The 21,482-nt window shown below is 35.1% G+C and overlaps 1 protein-coding gene across 1 annotated transcript in view; it reads left to right on the forward strand.

Moving 5' to 3' along the window:
* The window catches only part of KNDC1 (kinase non-catalytic C-lobe domain containing 1), a 66,088-nt gene extending 50,830 nt beyond the window's left edge, over positions 1 to 15,258 (forward strand). The window contains exons 17-30 of the mRNA XM_075717714.1: positions 276 to 679; positions 6,761 to 6,854; positions 6,965 to 7,062; positions 7,357 to 7,568; positions 8,923 to 9,036; positions 9,449 to 9,596; positions 9,857 to 10,036; positions 11,169 to 11,384; positions 11,715 to 11,797; positions 13,067 to 13,217; positions 13,670 to 13,792; positions 13,895 to 13,954; positions 14,597 to 14,754; positions 15,027 to 15,258. Coding sequence (XP_075573829.1) covers positions 276 to 679; positions 6,761 to 6,854; positions 6,965 to 7,062; positions 7,357 to 7,568; positions 8,923 to 9,036; positions 9,449 to 9,596; positions 9,857 to 10,036; positions 11,169 to 11,384; positions 11,715 to 11,797; positions 13,067 to 13,217; positions 13,670 to 13,792; positions 13,895 to 13,954; positions 14,597 to 14,754; positions 15,027 to 15,258 — 2,273 coding nt within the window. The remainder of the gene's footprint in view (positions 1 to 275; positions 680 to 6,760; positions 6,855 to 6,964; positions 7,063 to 7,356; positions 7,569 to 8,922; positions 9,037 to 9,448; positions 9,597 to 9,856; positions 10,037 to 11,168; positions 11,385 to 11,714; positions 11,798 to 13,066; positions 13,218 to 13,669; positions 13,793 to 13,894; positions 13,955 to 14,596; positions 14,755 to 15,026) is intronic.
* Positions 15,259 to 21,482: the final 6,224 nt, after the last annotated feature.

The raw sequence follows: 21,482 nt of genomic DNA on the forward strand, positions 1-21,482 counted from the left end.
ATTGTTTAAATGCTTGTTATATATTTGCAGAACATATTTTGTAATTTTCAGAAATGTATTGACCAAAGCTTAATAATTCTGAAATGTCTTTAACCTTTATCATTTTACAATGTGTAGTTGAGAAGAAAGCACACAGCCAAAATATGCATCTAACACTACTGTTAGAGGGCATAGGTAGTCTCATAACTGTATTTTGTATGTGTTGTGTTTAAGTTAACAAAGCATGCATCACAGCACATGACCATTGTTTCTTTCCCCCCATACACCCTCTTTAGGAGAAGGGGAAGCAACCTTTGATGTGAAGGCTGAGCCTATGATAAATACATCATTAGCTGAAATGGATTTTGATGAGTCACCTTTGGATAATTTAAAAAAAGAATTGAGGCTGCAGAATACTATCCCTATAGAAAAAAAAGGGCCATGTTTACAAAGCAACGGCTGTTGTATTCGTCCAGGCTTTACAGAAGAAAATGTAGAGCCAGAGGAAGAGACGATAATAAAGATAGCTGGAAACAGCTACCTTGTGTCTCCCAATCTACCTGACTTTCATAGCTGTAGTCCTGGTTGGAGCAGTGCATTTTATGGAGCTGAATGTTTTGATTCAGAAGTTCATAGTTACATGAAAAACCTTGGAAAGCAGAAATCAAGTGAGTCACAAGATATAGATGCTAAAAAAGTGGTGAGTACATTTACTTAAAATCATTAAGATATCTTTACTTGCTGGTTAAAAGTATGATAATATTTATTGTGTTATAGTGAGTTGAAATACCCTTTGTTCTTTTAAATACTGACTCTTAAGTGTTTTAAAATCCTCAAAATTTGTGATGTCTTATGAATAATAATAATAATAAAGCATAATAATCACTGACCTACAACCCATGTTCTCTTCCTGAAGTTGACCGGAAAAGTACCATCTGCTGTATGCACCAACCCCATGGTGGTAATATTATAGAAAAGAGCTGAGAATGGCTATGACTGGTGTGTATCACAAGCTCTCAAGAGGTCCTCCTTGTCATGTGCTCTGAGCCCCTTTCCCTGACATTCCCTGACAGCTTCTCACCGTTTGCCAGGAGAATGGCAGTTATTTGCTCGTATCTTCTCTTGGAGATGGCTAATCATCATGATGAATGCAGCCTTGTGCCTTTTAAGCAGCTTGGGGGGCATGGAGGAGTATGAGTAGGGGGGTGGTCTTCCATTCCCTTAAAGATCATATTGATCATGTTTACTTAATTCTTACACTTGTGCACCTATCTGTAACAAGCTTCAGTTTGTAAATATTTTTGTAAATATTTCAAGTCCAAAGCCACATAGTAAGGATAATATATAAAAGTGTAGAAATCTATATAGTTGGAGCTAGTGCATGGGAAGGAAAAAGAAAAATTTAAGTAAATGAGTTATTAATACTGGAAGACCTATTAGTATAGGAACACCTGGAATCTTTTTGTGTCCCTGAGAATGGCTAGTTGTCTAGTTTGTGTATCCTTACAGTTTCTGCCAGATACATATTTAATAAAGATGAAGCAGGAGTTGCATCACTCTTGTTGATTTCCTTACTATGGACAGTTAGTTGAATTTGTTGCTTTATTTTTTTTAAGTGAGCTTGCCAAAATAGAACTGAACAGCTGAGAACATGATCTAGATTTCTTTGTTTCCAGATAGCCAGTTTAAATCCCAGTGGATCTATTTACATTCTTTTTTTTTTTTAAGCACTGTGACCTCACTTCAGTTTTCAGTAAAAAAGGGTAACTATTTTTCTGTTATTAGGCAAGTTAAAGCCTGAATCACTGAGGATGTTCTACTTTTTTTTTTTTTTTTTTTTGCTCCTTGATGTTCAGGTGTAAGTCTATGGGAGAAAATAGCATAAGAAACCTGACCTACTATAGGTTTGTGTAAAAATAAATAAATAAAAATTAAAAAAGGTTTTGAGGACTGTCACACTCAAAAATTTCCATCTATTCAAAAATTCCTATTTCTAATCCTATAGGGCTGTTTAATCCTGTGTAACATGCCAGCTAGAGAAAAATGAGCTTGCATAATCTCCCTTGCTTGAAGGACTAATTCTTGACTGAAGAACAGATTTTCAAGAGTAAGGAATTTTCATAAGCATCTAAATAAATTTTTCTGTTTCAACAGGTAGTCTTTTTTACTTTGAGATTTTACAGACTACTCAGCAATTTAGTTTGATTCAAAAGGATGAATCATCTTCTGAGTTCTTGGCAATTGTTTTCCCTGTTTAACAGGCATACAACAAAAATTAAGCAAGCCCTATGGTGCTTACAGTCTGCTTTGGAATTTGCTTATGAAAATAATGCATACTATTATGCATTGCTTCTAGATACATTAATGCATAAGAACTTGGCTAACCCAACAATCATACAGGAGGCTGCAGGGAAAATAGTCTTGAGGTATCTCTGTAGAAAATTATATTGTGTTTGTGCCCAGTACGTTCCTCTGGAGGAAGATTACTATTGATACAAAGTGCAATTCATTCAGTTTAGCAATTAGTAAACAACTCATCTAGAGAGCAAGAGAACACACGTTCCAGTAGCTGAAAAAGATGCATACTACTCTGAGGATGCGAACTAACCTTCCTTGTGTTATCTAAAATTAGTGTAAAATCTTAATAGCTGGACAAAAATGAGACTCTAATCTTATTCTGTCTCAGTAATGTAGAAATAATGTATGTGATCTGGTGCATATGAGGCCAGGTGGACAAAGAAGAATAAAATAATTATTTGCAGACAGTAGAAGCTTGGTATTTTATATAAATAGTCTTCCTAATTTGTAAGATCCCTTTGTGTCCAAGTTACAGGGAATACAATTATAAACTGTCATCTTCAATTATGAAGTCAAATCCACTATTTTCTTCAGAGAAGAAGGTAATGGAAGATTACTCTTGTGCAGCATAGAAATGTTTTGAATGCATTACAAAAGAAAAGTTAATTTTTGCAAAAAAGCATGTATGTGCAGATACATGTATTCTCTGTTGTACTCTTTATATAAAAAAGTCTTGGTATACTAGATTATTCAGGTATATAATCTTAAAAATGTTTTTAATAATATTGTATTAAATGTTCATTCATATCTTTTTTTTTTAATTCAAAAATTCTTTTAAAGTGTCTTGTTACTACAAATTCAGAAGAGGCTGGTTTAAAATATCAGTTACGTTTTGCTCTCGTGACTATTTTTATTTCTTTCACTACCATAGCATCAACAACTTTAATCTTTCTGCTGGCATTACTACAACACTCAGTTTCTGTGAAACCCAGCTTCTTCCAAATGTGTTTAAAATGAAAACTTACAGAATCATAATGTTCCAATTTTAGCAATCTCAATTTAAATTTGCTCATTTAACCTGAGCAAAGAAAACCTTCCTAAAATCCTGCTGTTTTTCCAAACTCCATCAGTCATAACAATTTCTGAAATAAACTATTAGCAATATTGTTGAAATGAGATGAACTGTTACAAGTTTTAACTGGTCAGTATATATAAGAAAGACAGGGAAAAAAAATGAAACTGAACTTTATTTTTCTGCTATTGCAGCAGTCAGGAGATGATGCTACTTAGCTGTAAGACAATCAATTATCAACATGTAGGTGATAAGCAGCTCCACGCAGCTTCTTTCTGCTGTCTCTGCTGCCCGATTCATCAAACCAAAAACTACAAATCAACTGAAAATGTATAGCATTATTTTAATCTCCATACCAGCAGCTGACAAAGACCAGTTCATACCTCATTTTGAACAATATGGATGTTGGTGGTACCATTGATAGGGGTAGGGTGTAACATTTATAAGTCCTTGTGTATTGTTGTACTTGGATGTAGCCAACAGCTGTATTTGTACAGCTGATTCTACAGCTTTGCAGTAAAGTGTGCTAAAGTAATGTTTGGGAGTTGATATTTCAAAGAGTGAATGTTTAAAGATGGTTAGACATTTAAGCTTGACTATGTTTGTCCTGACTTAGTGGTCCTACCCTTTCACGGGGATAGGTCTGCTTGGTCAGTTCAGGTCTAGTCTGCAACTGGAACTGAGTACTGAATGAGAGTCTAACCACACAACAAATTACAATTTTGGAGACATATACATCTCATTAATACACTTATCTCTCCAATGAAAATATTCATGTGATTCAAATGTTTCTTTATTCACCTTCTAAAACTAAATGCAATTAAACTTATTTAGTTTTTTTAATTTTGTATACCTGTAACTTGGTTTGAGAACATGCAGGTTCTGAGAAACTCTGAGTGCCAGCACATATATTTATGATAGAATTAAATATTCTGCCATAACAATAATTAACTTTTTTATTTTTCTACTGGAACCTGTTGGATATTGTCTGCACCTTAGGTAGGTTGTGATTTAATAAGGTGCAAAAAGTAAAACATTGTTATATGATGAACAATAGTAACAATAGGATTAATCAAGCTATTATCATTCAAAAATATTAATATGTACTCTTATGTTTGGAAGGAGTGTGAAATAGCTAGCGTAAAAAATAAAATATTTATGGATCAAGGTGACACTTTCAAATGTCATAAAAATAATTAAGGCTTTACTGTGTAGGTGCTTATCAGATAGTTCATTGCGGTTCTTAAGGTCAGCAAAGGTTAATCTACATTCAGAAAGTTAGTCCTTAGGCAAGCAAGTATATGTCCCTTGCCTCACATCACCTCTAGTCCAGGAGCTGCTGATTTTGCACCCTCATATGGAGCGCATCCAGGCAAACCAAACCAAGTCCTTGCAGCAGAGCAGGAAGGGAAGGCAGCTACCAGGGCTGCCACAGGGCTGCCATTTCTCCTGGGCGATGTCCAAGTCTGCCCTCAGAATGAGAAGAGCTTTTTTCTGTAGTTTGATAAGCCTGCTTCAGTCCTCTTGCAGCCCCAAGCCTTCACCCTTAGCTTTGCCCTTTTCCTCTTTGCCTGCCCTAGGTTTCAGTTATCGCCCAGATCTCATATGCTACTTGTAACAGTCTCCACCAAACTTCAGTACACCCAAGCTGTGACTAGGAGGTTTCTAGTGCAAGTTTTGCATATTCTGGCCAGAGTTTTCCCTTTCCCATTCCTTTTCTCTCTTCCTTTCCCTTCTGCCAATAATCTGCATCCTTTGGTGGTGCCACCTTTCAGCATGTAATAAACTTGTGCTTCAAGGACAGATCGGAATTTGCAATTTTCCCAAGTAAACAAAGTCACTCTATCATTACTTTGTTCCCTAGACTAAGAGATGTTCTATAGAAAAGTATCCTAACAAATTAAATGTACTTCAGAGGGAGCAGAACAATAGAATGTATAGCTTCATCAAAAATGTTTATATTCTAGACCTACCTAAAATGGAAGATGTGGAATAGACTGGGAATTTGCTACTGACTTCATTGCTACTCACCTGAAGTCATTTAGGGAACAAACCACTTCTGTCCATCAGATTCCACATGTCAGAAAATGGCCACTCTTTCTGCTTCCTTTTCTGTGTTCATAGTATCTTAATCAGCTTGGTTTCAATTTAATTGATGAAACAAAAACAAATCTTTAAGTAAAAGCGAGCAGTTTCCAATTCAGAATCTGGATAATAGCTTTTCTGTGCTTTCACTATTCTCTATGTGATGCCTGTGTAGTGGTAAGTCTTTTAAAAATCCACAGGGCTTTTGTGACACTTGATGCTAATGAACTGTGTTGTTAAACCTTTTGAGCTTTTCTGAAAAACAGTGACAGGTTTTTCTCAAACTCAAATTAATTTCTAGTAAGTCCATCCCATTAAAGCTAACCTATTTACCAATCTGTTGTTTGATATGTTAGCTCTGAGCTATGTGTTTTCTGATCACTCTGCTTGTGGGAGTTCTGTCTGCTGCATTCAGTGAACTTACTCCATTTAAAATGCTGTTTCATGTAACTGGGTCATTGCTAGTTAGCTTAGGACCGAAGTGCAAAAGCCACCACTTTTATAAAACATAACACGTTTGTTGTTTCATAATAAATCAGAAGCTGAACCCAAAGTGGATGGCCCATTTTCATTGATTGGTAAAATAATGAAACCTTTGATATGCAAACAAATATAAATGTTCACATTAAATTTGATATTATTGTGAGAAGCCAAATATACTTTCATTTCTATCCATTGCTTGTTATATAATTCTAGAGAAATTGTTTATTTTTTCAATTATGTAAAATGCATAAATATAAAATATGTACACTGAACTTCAAAATTGATATGTCCTTTACTTATAGAGCAGCTCTCCTGTCTGCCTTCTGTCCTGGTTGTATAATGTAATATAATTATACTTGTTTGGAAACCATTGCTTTCAGTCAAACATTCAGTTCTTGCTGCAAATATAGGTCAGCTGCTTAACAGAGCATTTCTGGGGTCTGCATTGATTTCAGAACCCATGACTTTTAATTCTGGATGACTTCTGAGAGTGACTTTTAAAAATGCTCTTGAAAATAACCAGATAAGTGCAATTATAATTAAAGGCATATTTATATAAACGGATTCAGACAAATTTCACTGTGGTCTCATAATACACAAACCAGCTCCAGTTCATAAGTTGCAGAACTGTGGCATAACTAATGCTTTTCTGGGGACAGGTGATGCCTGCTGTAACTTGCCTGTAAGCACAGGTGTGAAAGGTAGTTTTTCCTGCTAATACCATACTCTTGTCTGTTTGGATGTTCTTTTTTTTGTACAAAATTATTCTCTTCTAAAACTTCAGTTTCCTACTAGAACCTTGCATTTCGCATTCTGATCAGAATCCTTTTTCTCTTTAAATAGGAACTAGAACAATTGCTAATGATGGAGACAAAAAATTACAGAAAGACCATGAAGTTTTACCAGAAACTATTGCAGAAAGAAAGAAGAAGCAAAGGTAAGATTACAGCAATTTGCCAGTAATGAAATGGGTACAAATACTTGTAAGGCTTTTTTCTGTAAATCAGAGTCATTGACATTCTTATGCTGTGTGTTTTAAATCTAAAGGTCCTGAAACTAAATCTATGTTGGCCAAATTGAGAGGACAGCTACAGGAGATGAAATCAAAAGTGCAGTTTCTTGAACTGGTGAAGAAATACGTGCAGGCAAGTCAGACTTTATTTTGCTTGTGGTTCATTTGTCATTTCATTACTGCATCAGTGTAGTTGGCTGCTCAAGTCAGTACATGAAATGTGAAATGTTTTGTGTCAAAGTGTCAAATTAAGTAGGATCTAAAAGAACTATTAAAATAAAGGTAATTGCTACTAGTATTGTTTAAAATGAAAAAAAAAAGCAATTGTATGAAATGCAATTTGGCTTTGAGTTGACTGCATTTTGTGCGGATTTTCCTCTTTATTTTCCTACGGTTTATTTTTTCATGGCTTTGCATCTTTGAGCAGATCATGTATGCAGAGCAGTGGGGCGTGGAATCCTGTGTGCTGCCTACAGTCATTCACAACGGGAGAACTGACACCATGGATGTGGCATCTACGGAGGAGTCGTCATTGCTTCTTTACTATAACATAGAGAAACACCAATGTAATAATCAAAATGGAATAAGAGTTCTGCAGGCTGGTACACCACTTGGTTTAATGGCTTATTTATATTCTAGGTATAGTATATTTTGCACATCCTTAATTGGGAGTGGGTTGCTAATAGTTGCTAATTCAGGAAAAAATAGTCTCCATGATAAATCCTAGTTACTCAACATCGAATGAGTTCTCCTCTCTTGTATCAAGTTTAATGTTATTTCTGTCAACACTTGTTTACAGAAGTGGGCATGGAAATGGCAAAAGATAGTCTGATAAGAAATCAACCAAACTGCTAAGTTTGGATTTGGTTAAAACTCGAAGCATTTGATAATAAATAAAAAACTAGTAACTCTAAGCTTTTTTTTATCCTTTACTTATTTGAGGTTTTGCTCTGATAGTTGCCATGGAATCAAGGCTTTATGTTACTGCCAGCAGTATAACAATTCTTCAGAACATATAATTTGATAATTCTTATTAATAGGGTCTGGATGTGAAAATGTATAGGATCTGTTTTACAGATCATTGCCCCAGTCCTTAGGGCTGACCAAGATGCAGGCTTATCTCAGGGCTTAAATGGGGACAAAGATGTCCTTTAACCTTCAACTAGGTTGAGGGCAGTGTTGTTTTAAGGTACCTGAGCTGTAATAGTATGAAGGGTGGAAACTCCCCGAGAGACTCCGTCAGACTTGTGCCACTGTGGAGGGAGCAACTTCCTCCTAGCTACTTCTCCCAGCTCATCCTGACTCTGAGATGGAGTTCTTATCCTGAGTGCTGTTTTTCCTGGTAGTTAGTATTTTGCACAAAGTGAACAAATTTTTGGAATCAGAGCTTCCACATTCATCAAACCCAAACTTTCATGGTTAGCCATAAGCCATCAGGGAGACATGATCATTAACCTGTGTTAAGACCTTGAGATTGTGTGTGTGTGTATAGATTAAAAAAGAAAAAAAAAAAAAACCACTCATTTTTAATGTGTGTATAATAAGTATATTCTGTTGTTAAAGCAACTACTGTTCTAATTAGAGCTGCAGGAAATATTTTCTTGATTAAATTATCTACTTTTTATGCTGTTATTATAATAAAAGTCTTTTAAAACAACATCAAGTGAGATGATAGAAAAAAGAAAATTAAGTGTGTTCTTCCATGCTATTTAGAATGTAACTTTTGGTAGTAATAGAGAGGTCAAAGTGGTTCTTCACAAAATTGCAAGTAGAGAAACTTTTTTTAAAACAAATTATGCTTTCAGTGTTGGCAATCACAGTATCTGATGTATTAAAAAAATAAAAAGGAATCAATGTTTTATGTAGAGCTTGAGCATTTAAAATCCCTACTAATTCTTGATATTTTGAGGATTTTTTTTTTTTGCTGTTCTGTAGTCTAATGCAAGAAGAAATTGTGTTCTTGCTTATCTGAAGTTTTTCTTGTGCTTCACAGAAATGCATTTTTAGAAGGTTACGTACAGCAGTTTCTCTACACATTTCGCTATTTCTGCACACAAGAAGAATTTTTGCAGTTTCTTCTTGATAGAATCAGCAGCACTTTATCCAGGTACAGTAATTTCCTGTGAAAAATATTACCAAAGCACAATTGACTTTTCTCCTCAATGGCAAACAGCTGTTTCTGAAAAGAACTACTTAAGTAAATTGAATTTTGATGTTTGTTTTTATAAGACTCTCTTGACAAGTGAGAGAGAAACTAGAGCAAGTACTATATTTGACAATGTGCTTACTTCTTTTTTCTTCTGAATCTGAGTCTTACTTTTGCCAGTTGTTCAGTGATGGGTTGTAAGTATGACCACAGCTTTGTTTCCATAGAGCCATAGATTCTAGAGACATGAAACATAAAAATTTAAGATAGTACAGTCAATACCAAATAATACTTCTGAGGTTTTCAACACTTATTTTTAAATTGGAATTGGATATCAATTTTGGTGAAATAAGTGCCTTTTTCTTCTCACCAGTGCAAGTCTGGATCCTTCCACATCACTTACCAAAATATGTAACCGCAGTTTCTACATCCTGCAGGCTTGGATTGAAGACTGCTACAGTGTAGACTTTGCAACAAATACTGATCTTTTGTGTACCCTAAAAGAATTTATTTCTTCCAAGGTAAGTCAGAATTTCAGTAGAAGCTTTAAGGGTGGGGAAAAAGAAAAATAATTGAAGTCAGTTATGATATATGTAAGATTGTAATTACAAAAACCTGCCCTAATTATAATTAAAGTAAAAGAAAAATAATGCTGTCTTTGACAGCTATGTTCAATGTGTCTGGTTTTGGACAGACATGAATCTCACAACTATATTGTGTCTTGCTTATAATTTATGGGAAATTGAGTTCAATATTCTGTTAACCTGTTTTGCATTTACAGGTTGCTCCATTAAATGGCTATGGTGAGCACTTGTTGTCATTGCTTGAGGATGCTTCTGCCAGGAAAAGTGGCAGTGCTTATCAGTGCTCCAGCATGGACAAATGTGAAGAGGAGGGCGAGGAGCACAGAAAAACATTCCATTCTCTATGTAAAAAGTTCTCAGAAGATATTTCCAAAAAGGCATGTCTTTTCTTCAGACTGCAGTATACGGAGCGCATTTCCATATATTATTTTCTGACAAAAACTAGAGTATCCAGCTTGGGGTCTACACCCTGATTTAGTAAAATTTATGTACCTGCATTTTAAATTTTATTTTGAAAGTATCTAAGGCCTAAACAGTTCTTTAACTGTGGAAGTCATCTTAAGCCTTAATTGCACCCTGTCAGCTGTTTCAGTAATAATAGATCAGATAATCAAAATTTTGAGAGGAGTTAACTCTTCATCTTTGATGCTAGCATGTGACTCAATAGTTACTATGAAACATTTTCCCCCTTGTCAAACATTAATACTCTTTATTAGGCATATATCTTTGTAAGTCTATAAATATAGGAAAACGGGGGGGGCGGGCGGGGAGGTGAGGGTTTTCCTGCTAGAACTTCCAAACTTGTAGCAAAAACTTGTCTGAACTTCTGTCTGTATTTACTGGTTCATATAGTGTGCTAGTGAAAAGTAACCCTAGAAGCTGGAGCATACTGTAGGATTTTAATGAAAAAAGATCTCTCTACAGAGTGACCAGAATGACATGTAGAAGTCAAATGTATCAGTAACATGCAAGTTGAATTTAGAATCAGCCTCTTGATAAAGGTGCAGAATTCCATGGGGTATACTGGGGATTCAACCAATAAAGAGCAAGCAGGACAGAGAAAACATGGACTTCTTTTATTGTCACTATCACAATGATACTGAAAGGTGGAAGAAAGGAAAATAATGAAAAAACAAATATTTCTTTGGAAAGGACTGTTTGATTCTAAGCAAAAAGAGTACAAGAAATAGTAAGAAGTGAAATATAAAATATAAAACTTCAGAACATAAACTATTTTACAGCAGCAAGCTTGAATACACAGAAATTGCAATTATTGATTGAGATCTAGTAACCTCCTGCTCAGACTCATCAACTATGCATATGATATTAGCTTAAAATAGCAATGTTGAATAAACCAATTAGTGCCTGGGGTAACCTTGAAGATTAGCTGAAGAGTTTTGCATCCACAAAGGTGTTTCTCTAACAATACCTTTCAGAAAGTTAAATCAAGGGGAGACATAATGTTTGCTTTAGAGAAGTTGTAACTGTACATATTTTTTTTTTCTACAGAACTTTAACTGGAAACTTTCCAAAGGCATGGGACCAATTGCACAATATCAGAGAGAGCGACTGTACACTATTTCATCAGTTTTGCCAAAGCCAGGCTATAACAGTTTCACAGAAGAATTCCCAGTCTCCTTTGCTAAAGCAGATGAAGTGGGATCATATCTTTTAACAGAATACAGTGCTCAACAGCTTTGTTGTCAGCTGACATTACTGCAACAGGTACAAAGGGCTAGGTTTACTTGGAAGTACAAATGATACCTATCTTCTTACTTTATACTCAGCCTCCTTTCTCTACCATTTCCCAACCCTGTTTCAAGCTTACTTCCTACTATTTCATAAGACTTTGAATTAAACTAGTCTGTTTTTCTCTTGAAACGTCTACAGTAAAATTTAGAATGGCTAATTCTGTTCTTAGGCTGTATTCTTATCCCTCTGATAAATTCTCTGAAGGTGGGGAGGGGGAGGGGGAACCTCTGTCATTTTTATCCCCGAGCATTTTAGAAGAACTGCTAGATCTAACAACAGATATATCTTGCTCTTTTTGTTTAGGAAGTATTTCATAAATGTCATCCAGTACACTTTCTAAACTCAAGAGCATTGGGTGTTAAAGACAAATGTGTTGCTGTCCAAAAGTAAGTTGCTTATTTTAACTGCCCTTCTATTCTGTTGACGCACAATAACTTACTGTGTTACATCTTTAATACATCCAGGAAGAGAGAAACATTTTAAAACTTAATATGTTTTTGACAGACTAGACAGTCTGTTTACAGCATTTTTTTAATTTCAGGAGATTTTATATATGTGTATGTATATGTACCTATGCACATATGTGTATGTGGTAGATCACATTTGCAAGGTGATTTCTTTGAAATCTAAAGTGGGTCAGGCCGAAATATTTCTAAAGACTTGCGTTAGGGGACTTACTTCAGAGGTTTTATTTTTGTTGGAAAAAATTGTAATGGTTTCTGAAACAGGCTACATGATAATGCCTGTGCGTATGTATATAAAATCTCAATGACCATTACAGAATCACAGAATAGCTGAGGTTGGAAAACGCCTCTCAAGATCATGTAGTCCAACTCCCCTGCCTTGAGCAAGGTCAGCTAGAGCAGGTTGCCCAGGATCATGTGCAGCTGGGTTCTGACTGTGGATGGAGACTCCACAACCTCTCCATGCAATGTTCATTTTGTACTGTTAGGTAGGTGAAGTATCAGTATTCACAGATCTGTAAGAATTTTCCTCTAGTTATTAGAGTGGTTACCAACCTGTTTAAATTACTTGCTCAAAGGTAATTAATGTTTTCATCCAGCCACATGGACCTAATTATATTTGATTATGGTCTACTTCTTACATACTCAGTGGGTTCAGCTGGCTTCTAATTAGTACTTGTCAATTGCACTACCTGTAGCAGACCCTTCTAAGGATAGGGAATGAACACCTAAAGCAGCTCGTCTTTTACAGATTCTTAAATAGCAGAGGCTAAATCAGCTTGTACTGATTTGGGGTTCAGGCCTGGGAAACAAACTGTGTGGTGCCACTAGGTATCAGGCTCAATTTCTTACATGGCTGCAGTTTTTAATGAGTTTGGATTTCTGGCTGTTATTTTGTGTCAGATTGCATTGTTTGTTTTATTCAGTAACAAGTGGTGAAGGTGTCTTTATGTACAGAAATGCATACTGCATATGCCTACCTTGTAATCACATATAATTATCTTGTAATTATAAGGAAGAAAAAGTAACATAGCTCACTATGTACTTTGTAAAAGATTATAAAGACAAGACTGCAAGCACTGCAAAATTATTTTAAATGGTTAGAAGTTGGCATCTTCACAATCAAGATTTTCTTTGAAAATCCAAAGTCAGCATGAATTATTTTTGCCTTTTTTTTCACTCTCTCCATAGAGCTGTTTCTACTGAGACAGTTTCACTTAAAGTCTGTAATCTGTTTCTGTCAAAGTGCATACAAGACCAGTACCTTCTACAATTATTAAGAAATGCAGACAGTATCAGCACCTGGGTTGCTGCTGAAATTGTAACATGTCACACGTCTAAGGTTCGTCATTGTTTTATTGTATTGGTAATTATGAAACAGTTATTTATTTGTTGTTTTATATGAGTTGCAATGTATCAAAGCTGGAAGAAATAGTCTGAATACACCTGTGAGTGGGCAGTTAACAATTCGGTTTGTTGTCACAAGGAGGGTCTTGGACGTTTTGTAGTAGCAGGTGTCAAAAACCTGATAGAATGTAAGAAATGGGTTGCCTGAGGAGAATAGATGTCAAACTTTAACAAGGACACCTCAGTGACAGAAAAGAGAAAACTTTGTGTTGGAGGAAAATGTTACTACAGTCAACAATTTTGATAACAAATCCAAAAAGCAAATGCATCTCTTCTTCTTCCTTCTCATTTATTTTTATTATGTAGACTTATGTTGATTTACTACATAGAAACAGTATATCTTAATGTCTTTTTTTTATATATAGTATATCTTAATATTTTTTTCAGCTGCAGGTGAGCTTGTTATCAAAATTTCTTCTTATAGCAAAATGCTGCTATGAACAAAGAAATTTTGCTACGGCAATGCAAATCCTAGCAGGCCTGGAAAACCTTATTGTACGACAGTTACCAGTAAGTTTGGGACTCTGTTCTGTAACTATTTTGCTTAACATAATCTTGTTCCAATATGCACATTAATGTGAAAAACAAAAATGTATTTTCTTTTATTGTAAGGCCTGGAAAGTTTTACCTGCAAAAGTAGCTGAAATAATGGAGGAACTCAAGGCTGTTGAGGTATAGTATGAAGTCTTTAATGTAAAAATACTTCTTTGGGGTTGGATAAGATGCAAGATCTGCTTAAATGGGTGCTTCTGCAGGATGAAAGCCATAATTATTACTTTGTATTATGAAGGAGATTTTAATTTGTTTTAAAGCTGTTGACTCTTAATCTGAGAGTTTACATTCATTTTCATCTCAGTATTTCCCAAAAATGTATCCTGTGTGACTAAAAATCAAGAAAGAAATTTCAAAGCAAGCTGGGACATTAGATACACTTTTTCTGATGATTTCTGCAGGAGTTTTGTGGCTGTAATCTGTTTTGAAAAATCTTAAATGTTTATTTTATCACAGGCATTCTCTTACTGATTATCCAATTTTGAATCATAGAGTGAAGTTCTAAAGTGTAATTTTGGCTGTGATTTAGAAGAATTAAAAATTATGTATCAAGTATCTTTCGATTAAAGTTACTTTCTTTATTTCTGTACTTTAAAATGTTTGCCACCAGATTAATTCATAGTGTTGTCTTCAACTTCAATGCCAGAAGTTAAAATTCATGACAAATAAATAATTAGTGCTAAACACATGAAGTGGAGAACTTCTTGTAAAACCTGCCCTCATACGTAAGGTGAGATTTATCTGTGTGCATTTTTAAACTAGGTGTTTTTAAAAAGTGACAGTTTGTGCTTGATGGAAGGAGAAAGATTCAAAACACTTCCAACAATTCCATCAGCCCATGTTTTGGCTATGCATGTCCAACAACTTGAAACTGGAGGATTCACAATGACAAATGGAGCTCACAAGTGGACTAAACTTAGGTAATTGTTTTAATTATGTATGTATGTCACCTAACTGTTTAAAATAGAATATTGTCTACTGGAGTAATGAGAGATAATGCAATATTTCACAGTTAGCAATTTAAATAATTTCAGTCATTTTGACATCTAACTAAAGGGACATGTACTATAGAAGAGAATGTTTGATCCCTTTGAAGTTCCTTTAAGGTTTGGGCTTTTGTTTGTTTTGGTTTGGTTTGGTGTTTTGTCAGCAGCAAAACAAACTAATCTTTTTTACCATGTTCTCTTTCAAGAAATATTGCAAAAGTTGTGAGCCAAGTTCATGCATTTCAAGAGAATCCTTATACATATACACCAGATTTCAAGCTGCAGTCTTACCTCAGACAAAGAATATCTCATTTTAAAGATGCAGACATTTCTGCCTTGGCAGCTGACAACTGTGCCAACTTCCATCAGATACCAGCAGAAAAACATTCTCGAAAAATTCAGGACACACTGCGCAGAATGAAGGCAACATTTCAGTAATTATTTACATTTCATCTGTTCTATTCCAAGTGTAGACTGTAAAACTGGATTAAGTTGACTTCATCTCCTGGACCAATTCCCAACCAAATACCTAAGTGAAGTGACTTAAAATACTATCTCAAGTCGAAATGATTATATTTCTTAACATGGAATTATAAAGTGCTGACTATAATGAGATTTGAATCCCTGGCAACTGGATGACATCAAAAGATAAAAAAAAGATAAAAGTAAAGAGAGAGTATAGATGAAAAGGATTATTAATTTTGTCACTGTTTTAGCATTAAAAAATAATTAGCCCACAAACAAATATCTAAAAAATACTGTGGAAATAAGTTAAAATTACAGCTTTTGTTGTAAAGCTGGCCTAGGAGAGTTCAAAGTACAGTTCATTAAATGTTGAGTATATTTTTATATAAACATAGTACACTTGTATCCTGTCACAGTGTGCATATAATTCAGGGACACAGATCCTCTGCTGTCCTTTGACTGTTGGTGTGTCTTGCTTTTATGTTGTGTATTATGAAAACTGTAATTGACCTAAATAATTGGCCATCTTTTTCTTCAAGCATACTAAGGAAGGAGAGAAATGCCATGCTGCAACTTTTTTTTGTTTTGGATTTAATGTCATTGAACTAACCTGTTTCCAAATGAAAGTAAGATCTGAATCTAAATATTACTATTTTGTTGCTCTGCTTCTGTCCTCACGGCCTGGTAAAAACAGTAAATGTGAAATTGCTTTTTTTTTTTTCCCCCCCCCTGTATTTGGCACAAGAATCACTTGGCCAATGTGTGTACGTCTGTATGTGTGCACCTTTGATTATGGCTTTTGCTCCTGAGGTTGCTTTTGTAGATTGCAGTGCTCCAGCAGCATTAAATAGAAGACAACTGTGTGAAATTTGGATTTGCAACTTGTAAAACTTTGGTGCTAACCTATTTATAGAGCTTATACTTACAAGACCTTCTAAATGGCAATGAAATGTTATTGAAATGCTATTGCTAGAAAGTTTGTTGAGCTACCCAGTTTATGCAAGACCAAAATGTTAAGGCTACAAATTAGTTACAAATACAAGTATAGCAGAGGGAACAACAGTAGTGTTGGAAGAGAAGTGGGGAAGGGCAAGAAACAGTTAAAATGAGCTCTGTCCTGAAAGTGATTTGCTAGAACTGTGTTTAAAAAATGAAAAAGATAATGTTTTGGGAGATGGGAAAAGCAGATGTGTACTAACTGTCTTGGCATGTTTTAGTGATGGAGGAAGATAATGATGTAGGAAATGGGAATGTGCACATCTCTAGCATTTTGCAAATTGCACTGTTGTATTTGACAGAAATGGATGTGCACGTGTTAAATTGTAGATTTTTCAATGTTTAAGAGGAAAGCTTCTCCTTTTCTCATGTCAATAACTGCAATATATACATCGCAGGCCACCTGCTTCTCATCTTTCTCAGTCAAACCCAAGGTATGTCCATATTTTCCATTAAATATCTCAGTTACTTTTTCATACTAATATATTAATACCAGACTAACTTTTGTGCTCTTATTGGTTTAAAAACTGGAGAACTCAGTCCTCAACAGGGCTTTCTTGCATTTGTTCTACTTTTAAGATGATTTATTTTGTTATTTACCGTATGTAGGTTTAGCATGTCATTGATTGTAGTATTCTGACTTACCCTTGAGGAAGTAAAATGTGTTGCTATTTCTCTAAAAATTGCCAAATGTGAAAACATTTATTCTTTACCTCCTATCTTTCTATAATACAGTGATTTAAGAATGTTAATGGTAACCTTATGTTCATAAATTTCACATAGTTGACCAATATGCATTTATGTTAAAAAATTGTTTTTATTAGTAGTTATTTGTTTTTTCTCAATTAAAAATTACCATTCACTTAAAGCCACGCCTTGCCTTTGAAAGACAGTAAAATTTAAAGTAGCATAAGCTTTACTAATGTAAAGAACTCTACAAAACTTGCTAATCACATGATCTTAATAAATTCATTTTATATAGTTGCCAGTCAGACTGTTGAAATTGCTTTTGTGGATTTACTTATTTATATTTTGCACTCATGATAATTAGCTCATATATTTCTTACGGTTTTATTGGGATTTAAAGCAACTCTTACATCTAGAAAAGATTATGTTTATTCTATGGCATTAACTGGTGCTATACAAGAATCTTAAAATCATTTCATGTCATCTGTATAATGCTTCAGTGTATCAGACCTTATATTGCTATAATTGCGTAGTATTGAGTTATGGTACTACTTTGGGGTGTTTTCATGAGATATTGTAAGATTTTGTATTGAGACACCACCCCACAACAACAACAACAAAAAATATAAATTGCTATTGAAAAAAAAAAAATCACTCTTTTACAAGAAAACTCATTTGCTTTTGTCCATAAACACTGATATATGCACATCTTATGTGACACAGATTTCAGAATAAAGTTATGTCTAGCATATAACTGTACTGCTTATTTATGACTAACAAGCAGGAGGAATTGGGCTAAAGTTTTCTCTCATTGTGGGGAATGTCCTTTTTAAAAGAAAACACAGGACAAAACATGTCAAAGAAGCAAGTTCACTTGTATCTAGTTGGCAAAAAATCACTGGCATCAGTAATTGTATTGCATAAATGAGGGACTGTGCAGTCTGGCCCCATGTTTCCATTCCAATACCAAATTAGAATGTTTGGAAAAAAATGGAGTTTGTTCTTTAAGCCAGAATTGCCACCAGCTGTCCTAGTTCTTCTTCATTTTTTCCAGACTTCCCTTATCTTGTTTTTATGTTGTTTATTTTTCAAACAGTGACCCATGGAGTTTCTGAAATGAAGTCTGCTCCTTGGGAGCCTTTCCAGTTGCTCTGTGCATTGGTGCTCTTTCTGTGTCCCTTTGCAGATGTCTGTCCCCAGGATCCCTGGGGTTTTTGTGCCTCCTGCTAAAGAGCTGGGAACTGTGTCCTAGTTACACTAGCTGCATTTGAAAGCAGGTTTCCAGCTCCAACACCTCCAGAAGCCTGCCAGGAAATGGGGATGAATTCAGGTGGAGCCTATGAACTATTCCATAGAAGCCCAAAGCAAGAAGCTGGAAAATATTTCATGAATCAACACTGATTCATGATTCTGACAATTTTTTTTTCTTGGGAATTTTTCAAGCACTTCTAAACTTTGCTCGTATGGTTTTGTACATCTTCCTTTATATATTGGATTGGTTTCATAAGCATTTCTGAGACTCATAACTTCTGTGAGTACTGTATGCCATTTGCAAAGGATTAAAATTTTAGGAAATCTGTTTCTAAATAACAAATTAATAAACTACAGTTTGAAAGGAGGGCAGCTAACAATAAGTTTTCAGTGTTAAACATATGGTTGATTGTTTCAGTCCTTGATATTATGAGAGAAAGAGTGCAGATAAATTATTTTTCTCCCTCATACTTGCTTAAATACAATCCAAAGCATATCTACATTGAAATCACACGTTGTGTTCTGTTTAGGGTTTTTCCTTTTTTTTTTTCCCCAGAAAAATCTTCTTTCTCAAAAGATGCTTTATAAATAATTATTTTAAAATACGTGTTGAGCTTTAGAAGGAGTCTCAAAGCATTGGAAATGCAGGTTTGAACAGTATTTGAAAACTCAAGCCCCGTAAATCAAGCTTAATTGAGTGGTCATCTTTGGGATTTGCCTTACTAACAGGTATTCTTCACCTATAAATATTTTTTGTCTTCATTTAGTTATGAAAAATATGAATATTATAAATGTAAGAAATTTTCAGATAGTCGTCTTAACTGCCCCCACTACAATTTGCATTATAAAAGTTTTTTTTTTTCCAAGAGATCTTGTAATTATTTTAAGTACCAATAAATGACTAGTTTGTGGTAGAAGATTCCATTGGGGATTTTATGTGATTTCATACTCGGATAACTCTATAAAATACATGTGAGAATGAACAATTCCACCTTTCCAATCTCTATCTAAAAATTCTTGCAACAAAAAGGGATTTTTATGGACCTTTTTATGGTCCTTTTTTTATGGTCCTTTTTTTAAAAGGACATTTTTATGTGGCTGTTTATAATCTAGCAATGAGTGACAGCAACCCGGGTAGACTAGAAACTTTGATTTGCAGAATCTTCTTCCCTCCCATCACAGGGGGAAGTTTCTTCTGTTGCAATGATTGAAGAAGGCTTTTAGCTATTATGTGAAGGTTCTTTGTGAACAACCTGAAAGTGCACCAGGACAGCTTCAGCCTGGCATTATTTTAGTGTGCTTCCTGTTCACTGATATTTCAGTGTCTCACATGCAAGTGGAATTGGCAGTTGCCATATTATGTCAGGCCATTGTGGTAATCTAGTCTAGAATCTGGTCTTTGCATCATTTTGTTTATTCATTTTTGGTCTAATGTAAATTATGCTTTTATAACTTGTCTGAAAGGCTGGAGTTGAATATCTATCTTGTAAACCTGTCCTGTGTCTTAGCTGTAAGATTAGTTTATTTCTTGAATCCTTCATTCTAATACTAGGGTTGGTCTTTCACTCTGGTGTTGGCATTATGTAGGTAAAATACATACTGGTTTTAGATACTAAAATAGATACTGTGTTTTAAACTGGTAGAACTCAGTTGTCATAATGAAATTAAGAGCTTAGAGTACTGGACAGTTTCAGTTGCCATTATCAAAGACATAATCTGGAAAGCTTGACTGGGTACAGGTGAGCCTGAGCATCAGACTCGGAATTAACATCTCTGCAAATAGATGTTTATTTGTGATCATATCTCATAAAGCTCATAAACAGTAACAGTACTAAATTATTCACTTAAGTAACACATAAGCCGTAAGGTTATTTGCAAACAAGGTAGGGGAACAGGTCTAGAAAAAACTGCTAAATGGCAGATCCACCTTTGGATAACCACAGAGTGGTTGACAGTGACTTGTTATGAAAATGCAAGGCTATGTCCAGTAAGGCTCTGAAGAGGTCTGCCTGCATTTGATACTACTTCATGCCTCCATTGACATGCTCTAGTTTTTGAAGATGACATAAATCTGTGGAGCTCTGCTGGCATGCTGAAGATGATGATTAAAATTTAAAATTATCTTGACGGCTTGGAAAAATGACAGGCAATGAAATAAGGTATGTTACACAGAGACATATGTGAAGTTCCAGGATAATCAGCTGCACAAATGTGGACTAGGATTGCTGGTTTTTTGTGGAAAAGGGAGGATAAAGAATAAAGTCACTCATGCTGGGGAAGCAGTGTCTTGATATCCCCTCAAGGTATCTCCTAAATTTTCTATTTCTTGATGCAGGGAACTGAAAGGGCAAAAGGCTTGACAATAAAAGGCTAAAAAAGAACAGGTGACTCCTGAGATGAGTATATAGATCCACAGATGTTAGCAAAGTATCTTTTCTCCATGAAGGTAAACTGCAGGACAAAGATAGGATACATCTGTTAAAGACCATTGTTGGGAATACAAAATCCCCTAGTATTTAGGGGGATAAAATTAGTCTATTTAAATAAAATTTAAATACATTTAAATAAAAGATAATTTACCAAAAGACTGAAACCTAGAGAAAAATGTGGGAAGTGCCATAGGTCACCAAATACGTTAAGGTGAAATAGCTGACAAATTACTGAATATCTTAGGCTGCATCTAAAATTGCAAAGACAATGTATTTTGAAATGCCACCAATAGTTCCTCATTTTTTGTTTGTCCAGACCAAGGGACATATTGCAGTACACTGTGCTTAACATCCGTACCCATACCACCTGCTTATCCCTCTGATGATAGCCAGGATGTGCTTTGAGCCTGGCATGGGGACAGTTTGGATGTAGCTTTGGGTGTTTAAGCTAGTACTGGGAGCATGGGGAATACTACTAGACCTGTAGTACACAAAATGTTGTTGCAATGTATTGGAGGGAACAAGCACATGCAGGAAGGAAAGACAAAGGGAAAGAATACTAAAATGTATGTAAAAAATGTTTATAATTGTTTTAGAATCTAAAGACAGGCCTACATAGTCTTTTCTGTGTTTAAATTAAAAGGGCTAGGTGGCATAGTATGGGGTCTGTAACTGATGGTCAGCCAGAAGGAGAGTGTGGAGGCTTCATTTGTACAAACAGGCTACTATTTAAGATTTTACTGTGATTAATAGGGAGAAACTAGCTGAAAATCTGAAGGTGGAAAGCAATCAAGATGAAAGTTACCATGAGACAATAAAGTTCATGATTCAAAG

The sequence above is a fragment of the Pelecanus crispus genome, chromosome 10 (assembly GCF_030463565.1).
Source record: "Pelecanus crispus isolate bPelCri1 chromosome 10, bPelCri1.pri, whole genome shotgun sequence".
Taxonomy (NCBI): Eukaryota; Metazoa; Chordata; class Aves; order Pelecaniformes; family Pelecanidae; genus Pelecanus; species Pelecanus crispus.